Source organism: Homalodisca vitripennis, chromosome 5, assembly GCF_021130785.1.
Source record: "Homalodisca vitripennis isolate AUS2020 chromosome 5, UT_GWSS_2.1, whole genome shotgun sequence".
Classification (NCBI taxonomy): domain Eukaryota; kingdom Metazoa; phylum Arthropoda; class Insecta; order Hemiptera; family Cicadellidae; genus Homalodisca; species Homalodisca vitripennis.
The window spans coordinates 116,026,105-116,038,593 of NC_060211.1; the positions used below are offsets into that span (position 1 = coordinate 116,026,105).

A 12,489-nucleotide genomic window follows, 5' to 3' on the forward strand; every position below is an offset into this window, starting at 1 on the left:
ATGCCATATTTCATGTGAGGAAAGAAGTAACAATAATACAGTCATCACCACTTGAAAACTGACAATATTTTACAAAATTGTTAAGGCAAAACGCACAGAACTCTGCTTACTTTCTAGTTTTTCAATATGATTTTTTTTATTATTATTATTATTTCAACGGCATAACCATTTCAACAAGTAAGTTTCAATTTTATCTAGATGCATAACAATTGACCAAAGAAACTAATTAGTACACACAAAAAAAAAAAAAACAATAGAATATGCAACCAGTAAACAAATAAAAGATGCATAATGAAACAAATAGATATGAATTGTAAGATGCATAACAAGAAAGTATAAATAGATAACAAGTAATGTGTAACAATAAATAGATAAATATTATAATAATAACAAAGAAAGATGCTTAACAAGAACGATGGAAAACAAGAAATGAACTATGACATAGGTAACAGTTTTGACAAACAATAATAAAATAAAAGACTGAGACACAACACAGGCAGGGTAGGTGTAGACAAGCCAATAATAATAACAGCTACAGGGATGCAAGCCGGCTTTTGATTGCAGATTTGGATGCGATAAAGATGTCGAGGGTGGATGGAATGTTGTTCCCTAGCCGCTGAATCCTCAGCATTGGGCCATTTGCTGCATAAGAGGAGGAAGCTGTGACCTTGGTGAAAGAATTCATGGCTCTGGTTCCAAACGATGCCTTGAAGTTGATTTTTCTAGAAGGTCAGGGCAGTCCAACTCAGCGTTGATCAAACGGTAGAGAAACATCACATCCTGAATACAGCGTCTAGAACTGAGTAATGGTATGTTCAGGAAAGTAGCAATATCTTGTATGGGGACCTCTGTGTATCTATAACCAAGACGAACCCCAACAAGTCGCAAGAAACGTCTCTGTATCTTCTCAATATCATCCACAAGGTAGTGCTGGTGCGGTGACCAAACGACGCTGCAGTACTCGAGATGGGGTCTGACATGTGCATAGTACAAAATCTTCAATGAGTGAATGTCGTTAAAGGGCTTGGTGAGTCTCAGTATCAAGCCCAAGTTGCGAGCAGCCTTATTGCATATATTCCTGATGTGAAGTTCCCAAGATAGATTAGATGATAAAGTCACACCAAGATCCTTGACAGATAAGCTTCTATGAAGTGCATGACCTCTGATTGAGTAGGTGTGTAAGACTGGAGACTTATTGCGGTTGAAAGTGATGCAGCTGGACTTGTCAAGGTTGAGAGTCATTGAGTTAGCTTGAGACCATACATCTACTTGTGTGAGATCGTTCTGAAGGAGTACAGCATCTGCAGCGGTGCAAATCTTCATGTAAAGCTTCAAATCGTCTGCAAAGAGAAGATGTTTGCAGCGAAGACGAGATGTGACATCATTTATGTATAGGTTAAATAATGAAGGGCCTAGGTGAGACCCCTGAGGTACACTAGACATAGCAACAAATTCTTTTGAGATGTGTGATCTGTATCGCACTTGAAGGATTCTGTGTTGAAGGTAACTCTCAAGCCAACGGAGAAAGGTTCCTTTGAACCCATATGCTTCCAGCTTCCTTATCAGAATGGTGTGGGACACTCAATCAAACGCCTTGGTGAACTCCAGCTCTATAGTATCAACTTGTTGCCTGAGCGTTAGTGCGTTAATTATGTAATCCTGAAATAGGACAAGGTTTGTCACAGGAGATCTGCCAGATGTGAAGCCGTGCTGGTGAATGTTGAGGTGAGATTTTATTTTGAATTGAATAAGGTTGAGGACAAGTTTCTCAAATACCTTTGCAAAGACGGATAATATTGCAATAGGACGATAGTTTGTGACTGATTCTTTTGGCCCTTTCTTGTAGATTGGTACAATATGGCTCCTCTTTAGGGCTCTGGGAAAAATGCCAGTACTAAGAGATTGATTAAACAGTGTAGTTAGTGGTGGTGATAGCAGATCAGCACAATATTTATCAGCAGCTGGAGTGATGGAATCAGGTCCAGGCCCTTTGTTTACATCAAGGCTGAGAAGAGCACTATGAACTTCGCCAAGAGTGACTGAGCATGAAGAGAAGACATCGACGGAATAAAAGTCAAATGAAGGTGGGGGGACATCGTTTTGAACAAAAACAGAAGAGAAATTGTCTGCAAACATATCAGCTATAGTATTGCCATCCGTTGAGGATTTACCATCATAAGATATAGCAGACAGAGAAGCTTCTGCACTGTTGGTCATATTCTTCACATAACTCCAAAAAGCCTTAGGGTTCGAGCGCAGTGTGTCCTACACGTGTGTAATGTACTGGGAGAAACAAAATCTTGACAGTTGTTTGCAGTCCCTCCGAACTTTAGAGAAGTTATGGTATAGGGTTTAGTGTTTCTTTGTATTCCCTATGTAACGTTTTCTTCAGTATGGTAAGTGACATCAGTTCAAAGGTGTACCATTTGGGAAAAGAAGAATTCCCAAAACGCTTAAGTGGCGAGTTCCTAATAATGCAGCTGTCAACACCTACGCAAAGAGATTCAAAAGAATCATTTAAGTCCGTGTTGGAAATTAGCAAATCCAGGTTCATCTCTGCTAAATCCCTGCAAACATTCTGAAGATTACATCGTTTTAAGTTCCGCTGACTATATGAGGAAGAAGAATACTTGGCAGAATAAGGTAGAGTTACAATAAGAGAAGGGTGGTGGACGTCTTCAGTTAGTAATCCATCAAGTTCGCGAGATATAGAAAAGGGCATGGAAGATAATACAAGATCCAGAATGGCTCCTCTTGAGTTTCTAACATTGTTGATCTGTTGAAGAGAAAACATTTCAGACATATTGATAACTATTTGGGCGGATGTGGAGTTTAATGAAGAAGCAGGTGAGGTCCAGTCTACAGAAGGTAGATTGAAGTCACCAAGAATAAGTATTTGGTTGAAGACATTAGCAGATAGCACTTCTTCTAAAGCGAGGACGAAATTAGAGTAGGCTGTGGAAGGAAGTTTAGGAGGTATATATACCCCTCCAAGCAATGCCTTTGTGTTGCCAGTGATGTTTCCAATTAATGTTTTCGTCAATGTACAGAGTGGGACAACATAATTTTATTTTCTTTAAATGCGCATGGTTGGTTTATGTTAGCGGAGCGCTAGCTGTCTCGTTCGAGAGGCGGGTCTATAAGTTTTGTTCTGGCAAAGTTCAATCGCCATCATGCATTGGAACAGTGAGGAGTGTGCCATTGCCGTTGAGGCCTACTTTTCGAGTGGATGTTCAGTGATCGCAACGCAGCGCGCCTTTCGGAATCGCTTTAATTTAGCCTTGTTACGGACCGGAAATCAATTATATATATATATGGGTCACTAAGTTTAGACAAACTTCAAGTGTAACAAAACGAAGAACTGAAGTCACACGGTCCATTAGATCACCTGAGAACATTGAGGCAGTGACAGCTTCAATTTTGCGATCGCCACGGCATTCAGCACGCAAACATGCGTCTGCTCTTGAACTTTCTAATCGTTCTGTGAGGAGAATTCTCCATGAAGACCTACATTTCCATCCATACAAGATGGCGATTGTGCAGGAACTGTCAGAACTTTACCACAATAATCGGAGGACCGCGTGTGACGTTCTTCTGGATGTCGTTCGTGAGGACGCTATTGTGCTTTTTATTGATGGAGCCCATTTTCATTTGAGTAGGTCCGTGAATAAACAAAACATGCTCTATTGGGCTTAATAACACTTTAAATAGTGTAATATAATATCTAGCAATATTCTATTGAGTGTAAGTGTTTATTCGCTTTAGAGTTTCATAATCAGGTGTTTCTTTGTTTTATGTCTAATTTGTGAAGTGTCAAATGCACGCGTTTGTTTCCTTTGTAAATAAATAAGTAATTGTGTAATGTTATAAGAAAATTTTGTTAGCTCTTCTTGCTTATTAACTCAGCTCTAAAGTATTTCAAAATTAGTTAATAAATAATGAAATACTTTTATGTAATCTTTGACTAAAAAGAGATGGTACTTTGGGATTATACCGACCACACCCACACATGAATCGTTATTTGACATTTTGCTTCTACTGATTACTATATTAGCGTAGAACAATATTTCGACAATATAAAACAGGAATTGTCTTATCGCAAACCCCTCCCCATCCTCAGACAGAGGTCAAAGTCGAGCGGTCTAGTAGATAACGTGATTGCAGAGTCTCGCCGCCCGTTCAGCTGGCGCGTCGCTTTGTTGTACTTCCGTGTTTTACCCCTACATTTCTCCAAACATAAAAATTTAACAAAAACAAACATTACCAAACAAAAACTAAACTGTTTATTGAAAAAAATAAACAAAACTTGTTTTTATTCTTGATTACACTCCGCCACCCAAAATGCGAGTGCCTCCGGCCATCAGCTGCCGAAGCCCGCGCTGATGTCAACGAAAGAGAAACATCCCTCGAGATAGTACCTATCAGTAAAATATCAAATTCTAGAGGGGCTGATCAGAAATATAAATTGAATTGTAATGGAAAGGCAATTATGTACCGTGCAAAAGAACTTAAATAATCTTGTGATGCCGCGTGGCCTGGGCCTGCCGTGTTCGGGATTCTCGAGAAAGATAAGATAACAGAGAAAGATAAGATAACAGCGACAACGATATCGATCACAATACCTGGAAATGCTTGTTGATTGATGGAATGTTAGTTCTGTTACTCAACTACATCGTTTTATAACGTTCTAAGTTCATTGAAAAAAGTTTAAGCGTTTGGGGCATATAACGGAATCTGACCCCATTAACAATTTATAATCATTGTAAGTTTGTAATTTATTAAAGAGTTGTTTTTTCGTTCTATCATGTTTGTTTCTATACATTTATATTTTTGTGTTCTTCATACTGGTGTGGTCGGTATAATCCCAAAGTACCATCTCTTTTTAGTCAAAGATTACATAAAAGTAATGCAAAGAGTTAATGCAATAAAATTGGAACTCCAAATCAAATTATATCGAGGTTATAAGTAATATATTTTATACAATATTTATATATTTAATTTTCAAGGTTATCTTTGAACTCAATAAATATGAAATAATTTTATTTTTAAACACTAAAAATAGTATTGGCTAATGTGAATTAAATTTATTGTATTAAAACATATTAAAACCATTGTTACTATTTCCATAGTGATGGCTAACATCTTTTAAAATAAAGTATGAAATGAATCAACCAAAATAAGACTATAATATAGCAAGAAAGAACTAGCCTACAGGAGTGTCCGGGTCGGGTCGTGAGTTTAATTAACTAAATTATTTTTGTTATCACAATTAATTAGTTGCTATTTACTCATTTCAATAACTTGGATTGTTAATCCAAGTAACAGGTTCACCTAGCTGTTGATTAGTAGGCGTGGTTAGCTGAAAATATCTAAAGCTGATATGAATTGATGCAGTAATTCCTTGTCATTGTTGTTGTTGATCCTTGTAATTTGCAGTTTCTGTGTAAACCATGTTTCGACGTTCAGTGAACCGGGAAGATTTTGATGTTTCTTCCATTATGAAGTATTTAAAAATGCTGTTCCTTTATCACAATAGCTTTTGAACTAATGTTGTATTGTGGAACTGTTATGGGCAGAGAGTTTTAGTAACGAGACAGAAGTGATTACATCAATTTGTGGTTTTGATAGGAAGGTTGGAGATGCACGGAAGAGAAGAAGTACGGAAGGTGCATTTTGACTGCCAACTCCAGCGTAATTTCCAATAACGACGCCTCCATTGGCCAATTCTCATGTTGTGTTCCACTATTGTTATGTCTATTAATGATCATTTCGAGGGGCCTGAAAAGCATACATGGATTCCCGCTTCAAGAACATCTTGTCAGCTAATCTGATGTTCCATTCATAGAAACATATTCTGATATTATTCTGATTCCAATTCTCCTGTGCCAAAATCAAGAACTCTGGGGGTGCCCTCGTATGACGTGTGATAACCAATATCTCCACAGTTATGCACCCACTTCATAAACCCCAGCCCCTCTCACTCCGCTCCTCATATTGGTCCATTAATGATCATTTTGAAGGGCGTGAAAAGCATACATGGATTCCCTTCCGCTCATCCATTCTTGTGAGCTAATCTGACGTTCCAGTCATAAAAACATGCCTTCCTCTGATCCCAACACTCCTTTGCAAAAAATCAAGAAGCTTCAACGCCGGTTGACCAGAGATCACGTGATGTGTGATGACCAAACTCTTTCTATGCATTTTGAGGTAATATAATCAATATGAGTGTTTGCTTGGAATATAGTCTAAATCTACAACGTATTTTGTTCCACAAAACTCTCCGTCCAAAAGTAACAGTTTTAAATTCGGATTTCTCTTATTCGCCGCCCTTCAGTTTTGTTTACACCATAATGCGTATGATTGTTTAATAAACGTGTTATATTTTTTAAATTTCTTACATGGCAAAGTTTGACTTACTGAAAAATAAAGATTTATTTTGGTGTGTTTTAAAATGAACAATTTCTGAATTTTTTGCTGTTTAAAAATAAAACATTTATATTGAACCAATTATATAATTTTAAGATGAGAGATTTTACAATGCAAACTTACAGTGTTTAGGTCTTTTATTATTGCTGTTGTAACAGCATACAATATTATAACTTCCTCTGTTACTGCCTGTAGGATATTTATACAAATTAGAAATATTGTTTGGCCTAAAATGAATCCCTGAGGCACCCTCTTACTTACAGACTTCCATTCAGATTCATATTTTATGCTTCCAATTTTAATCAAAGTATTTTGTTCCTGAGACTGGAAATAAGACTTAAACCAGTTTAATCCTTTCACACCACAAGATTTCAATTTTTAATATTGTATATTGCATGAAACTTGATTTCTACAAGAATGAGTATTTGATCTGTAATTTTTGTGTCAAATTTTTTGAATGATTGTTGTCTGTCCGCCAACATGAATTTCGAGTAAGAAACGTTTTTTTACTGGGTTGATAAATCCAGCCTTTCTGTCTTATCCTGTGGATATTTGGGGGTTCGAATGTCCTCGCACCAGCCAAATATTCAAATTTCAAAAGAGGGTGTTGAGAGCAGCATTTGAGAAACCATGCCAATCTACCCGTAGGTCGATCTTCAATAATTCCAATGACCTTACATTAATTTTAAACTTTTGAATTCTCTGGTGATATAGAGTGGGTGCTACAACATTAAAGTGTGCATCAAATTTCCAATGAGAACGTTGTTTCCACTTATTTTTTATATTTTACTCTATGGCTTTGTTTAATCAAGGCTATACCTAAGAATATTGTTGGGCGGTCTATGCTTTTACTTTTAAAGTATCTGGTTAAGGTTATGTTTAGGTAGGTTTTGACGTTTGTGGTTATATGTTTTGAAACTAGTTGTACTATCCTTCAATATAATATATTCTAAGGCTACTGTTTAACGCCATATCTTCAAATGATCTATTTTTAGTAGTTAAAGTAAGTTTTTCAGGTAAATGTTAAGAAAAAATGTAAGTACCTAAGATTACAATTGCTTATTGTAATGAACGAAATGGTGTTTGTTAATTCCCTCTACAATATTCCTCTTGATATTTACTGACACTTAATCGTGACCTCGGTAATTGTCTAAACAGCAGTGTTTTATGAAAAACAGAACTGAATCAAAATTAGAACTGAAAAACAGAATCTAAAATATCAACATAGCTAAAATCACAATAGTTTGGTACATGACAAACTATTAAAAAACTTGGTAAAGCAGTAGACTAGCACAAGAGGTACCTCTATTTATTAATCAGCCCTTTGAATTTCTGAATTTCTTATAACTGATTATAAGGGAAATGTAAAATTAGCGGCTAGATTGGCCTAGCCAAAAGACGAGCTTCTCATTATAACCTATAGCTATTGTAGTGAATAAAACAAAGTTTTATGGGATGAAGATGACAGTAAATGAATTTTAGAACATTAAAAGTTCAACTACATTTCTTGCACCTATGAAGTAATAGGCACCAACATCGAACTCGACGTTAATTATACAGAAATGGAGCTTCATGCAATATTTTATGTCTTAGGCTATAGGTGAAATTGACCTCAGGATATCAATCGTACAGACCGAGAGAAATTAAATTTTTTCTAGTCTCTTAATAAATTAGATTGGCTTATGCTAAGCCAATTAAAACCATGGTTTCAAAGTATTTGGCATACAGCTCTCAGTTTATAATAATTGAGAAGAGGTGAGATGGCAACATGGTCTGGTTCACCTACTTAACACAGCCCTCATCACAGGACTAACGCATTTAACTGATCCTTTATTGTCACTGCCTGTAGAACTTGGAATTCCTTATCAGACACCATTAGGGGAAATGACTGTTAGTCTTGTTTTGTAGAGGAACTAGAAATATTTTCTTAACCATATGATCACTTACCGGACTCCTGATGATCATGTAAACTGTATCAAATGAGGTGTACATGAGTAAAACTATGTTTTTAGTGAGTTTTGTTTTTTTTATTGTATAAATATTGGTTTTATAATTCACTTTAACACATATGTGCCCATAGTTTCAATATTGCGAACTCCAGAAAGTTGCCGGCACCTTGTAATCCTCTAGTTTTTGGGTTTATATGGGGTCAATCTATATGAAGTGATCCAATTATGGTTGCATGATCATTTAAAAATTATTTATTCTTATATATGTTTTTACTGTACTTAAAAGAGGTTCCAAAATGATTTTTAAAGAATTTTATCTTTCACAGTTTATACCTTGCGCCCATTTTTGTTCAAAAGAATCTGGCAACATTTGGCTTTGCAGACATTAGCGTTAAATTGATTATCTCTGGATTTCATTATATTGGAGCTTTCAAATTTAAAAAATTAAGAAAACTTGGCTACACCTCTATTTTATGTTAATAAGCTATACCATCTAATTGAACAAAAAGTTTCAACTATGATAAAAACCCCTTCTTTGTTTTTTTTAACTCCAAAAAAGTTAAATTTTTCCAATTTTTAACACCAAATTTTGAAGGCTATTTAGGGAGTAAAAATTTGAATTTAGAGCTATAAAGGAGATAACAAATATTATAGAAGATATCTTTCTGAAAAGAATAGTGTTGGTTTGAAAGCTCTAGCATAATGAAATCTAGAGGTAATCAATTTAATGCTAATGTCTGCAAAATCAAATTTTGCTGGATTCTTGTGAACAAAAATGGCTGCCATTCATAAACGATGAAAGATAAAATTCTTTAAAAATCATTTTTAAACATGAGTATGGTAAAAATACCTTAAAAAATAAAAATATTTTTAAATGGTCAAGTAACCAATTTAATTTTTATTGGATCACTTCATATGGATTGACCCTAGGGGTTAAATGTGCTAGTACTGTAATACAAAAAACGTTTTAATTTTTGCACAATATAATTTAGTATCAAAAGCACTTGCTGGTTAAGGCATCATCAGTTACTGCAAACAGAAATCTTGTATAAAATAGAAAAAAAAACATGATAAAGTGGTTAGAATAAAATTTAAAACTAATTCTAAAAACCAAAAACTGAGACATTATAAAAAAGTATTATGTTTAAAAATATGGTTTAAATTCATAATTTGTGAATGGTTTACTTTTAATAATTGGTAGAAAGTGTTACTGAAATTTATAGGTCGGGAATAACATTCATATTTTAAAACCATCTTACATGCACTTTCAAATTTGTTTCCTTTAATCCAGGAAGATTCTTTAAAAACTACACATCATGATTCAAAATTTATATGGTGGTATTTTTTTACAGCATGTTCCACTAATTTAGATTTTTCAACGTTTTCTTTTTTTTAATTATAAATATGTTCTTATAGTCTTTGTTTCCACAGGTCTTTATGTTTATCCGATATAAGTCTTTGCATCCATTTTATAAATTACATTCTTGGTTTCTTGTTGTTTGTTTTTTTTTTTTTTAAAGTTAACTAACTTCTTAGATTATTTTGATAAGTTAAAAACAGTACAGATGTTACATTTAGAAGTTACGTTAATATGTTTTCTGATGTTTATTTTACATAAGGAATAGTTACAGTAGTGAGATAATTAGGATTGTCTTTTTTGTTAATTTGCTTGCAACTTTTGTTTTTAGTATTAGCTTGTTCAAAAATCAAAAATTCTATAGTATCCTTTTCTTTTAAAATTTTATCTTTGTCATCAGTCACCAAATTATCAATCTTCTTCAACAAACTTTATACAAATCCTATTTCTGCATGTTAAGATTATAATTAAGTTACTGTCCACTGACCAAAGTCTTCTTGTAAAATAATGTTGTTTTAATTTTGTTTTCTTTTGTTTTTGTTATCATTATATCAATAAATGGAGTTTCTCCATTGATCTAATATTCAATGGTGAATTTTATTGATGGCCTAATTGTATTTATGTGTTTTAAAAATTCATTTTAAATGTCCATTTTATTTTCCCGTACACAAAACACATCAACATACCGTAACCAAATTTTAGGTTTATTACTCCAATTTTCAAAAGTAATGTCTTCGAAGTGTTCCATAAATATGTTGCTAATTATTGGGCTGAGAACACTACCCATAGGTAAACCAGATACTTGATTGTAAAATCTGTTTTATGACTGAAAATAGGTGTGGCTAACACATACAGTAATAAGTTCCATTACACAGTTTAATGGCTAATATTAAAAAATAGATAATATTGTTCTCATACTGAACCTGTTATAATTAGTAAGTCGTTGGCTAATCAAACGTAAAATTTCAGGGACAGGTACATTTGTAAACAGACTATTTACATTGTAGCTGACCATAATATCATTGTAATCAATATTAATATTTTAAATTTTGTTAATAAAGAATTCTTGATACGCAAGAATTAGCTTGTCCAAATAATGGGCTAATAATAGGTAACAACAATTTTGATATGGGAGAGTTAATGGAACTTACTATTGGCCCAAGAGGCATTTCTATTTTTCAAATTTGTTTGTCAAATTTGTTCACATTAGTCAAAAATAAAACACACAACATGAACAAATAAAAACACACACACACACATACACGTACTCAACATAAAAAAGACTTAATAACCTCTCACTTTCCCTGTGATTTCACTTGTTGCTGTAAAGAAAGTAGAAATGAGTAACATATGTCCACACAAAAGCAAATATATTCTTTTTGAAAGAATTTTGTTACTCCAACAGCAGATATTTTTCTCATCAGTTACTCCTTTCCTGTTCATTTGGATTTTAGAAGTATAGTATGTGACCAGGCTATATAGTTTCTCTGCGAGAGGGATTGAGGCAACCTGTGTGTAAAAATGTGAAACCCTTTATTCAAGTAGTCGGCTTGATTTAACCAGCTGAATCAAGCAAAATAAATTACTTGATTCTTTGCTCACATACTGTAAACGAAAACATGGACAGCCAAAGACATTGAAAATTAAAACATTGAAGCGTTTTGAATAAGAAAATTAAACCTTTTAACTGTTCTGTTTAGAGAATTTCCTTACTTTTTGAAGTAGTGATTCAATCTTTGTTTAAAATGCCCAAATCATCTGGATAAAGTTTCTGAAGTAATGGAGTTACTGTGTTACTGGAGCACACTACTTTACTGTTTTATCTCCAATCATCATTCCATTAACTGGTACGTGTCCCAACACGTAACCAAACAATGAGGAACAATCCTAAAACATTTTTTGTAGCATTTCACCGAGCAACATGCTTAGAAGAGACCTTCTCCTCAGCACCTCTGGACACATATTGCACTTTCATTCCTTGTAAAAAATAATGACTCATTTAAACATGAATCTTGAATCTTTTTCCCCAATCTTCCTTAATCCAACGTTTGTATTTTCTTCCAGTTGGCCATTTCGTTGCCAGTTCAGATATTTTTTCTTCGCGATTTCATTCAGCAGTTGTTTTTCACTGGCAAGAAAGCTGGTCATCCCCTTCCAATAAGTGACAACTGACTGTAAAATCAAGAATTTGAGTTCCTGTGGCTACAAAATCTTTCTTAAGGTCAAAACTGTACTTGGTTGGAGTAATATCACTTAGTCTTAATAGAAAAACATCTCCCCTGGCAGTCGTTGATCTCTGTCTACCACATTTCACAGCGCTTTATGACGAATATGAGACTGAAAATTACACAGTTGTTTACGTGCATAAACAACTTGACAATCTTGCTCACAGCGCTTTGATTCACACCATATTACTAGTAATCTTTTGAGTTAAGGAAGTGTTTTTACTCAATGTTACAACCTGCCTCTTTTTTGGTGTAATATCCATGGATAAAAGTAGTGAATACAGAAATAAAATGGCATTTTCTGGCAGAAGCATGTGAGAAAACTAGATCTGTTGACTTAGTAAGCTATAAAAACGGACAGAAAAAATATAACAAAGCTGCTAATCAAGAAAATATAAAAAATAAAAATGTTGCAGTTTGACTCCATTAATTTATACAATGGTGTACATAACAAATGCTAAACCACAAATATAAAAGTTTATGCCACTTTAAATTAAAAAAAAGTCGATTTGGCTGGTGAAAAAAACAAACA

At 34.2% G+C, this 12,489-nt stretch overlaps 1 protein-coding gene across 6 annotated transcripts in view; it reads left to right on the forward strand.

The window, feature by feature from the left end:
* Window positions 1–7,290: 7,290 nt before the first annotated feature.
* LOC124362773 (actin-related protein 5) overlaps window positions 7,291–12,489 on the forward strand; it is a 40,017-nt gene continuing 34,818 nt past the window's right edge. Inside the window, exon 1 of one of the 6 annotated variants that reach the window (XM_046817550.1) lies at window positions 7,291–7,309. Coding sequence is in view for 2 of the 6 variants with exons in the window: in XM_046817546.1 (XP_046673502.1) it covers window position 7,429 (1 nt within the window). In the remaining 4 variants the exon portion in view is untranslated. Of the gene's footprint in view, window positions 7,462–7,705; window positions 7,726–12,489 lie in introns of those variants that run through there. The other 5 variants (XM_046817546.1, XM_046817545.1, XM_046817548.1 and 2 more) reach the window with 5 other exon arrangements.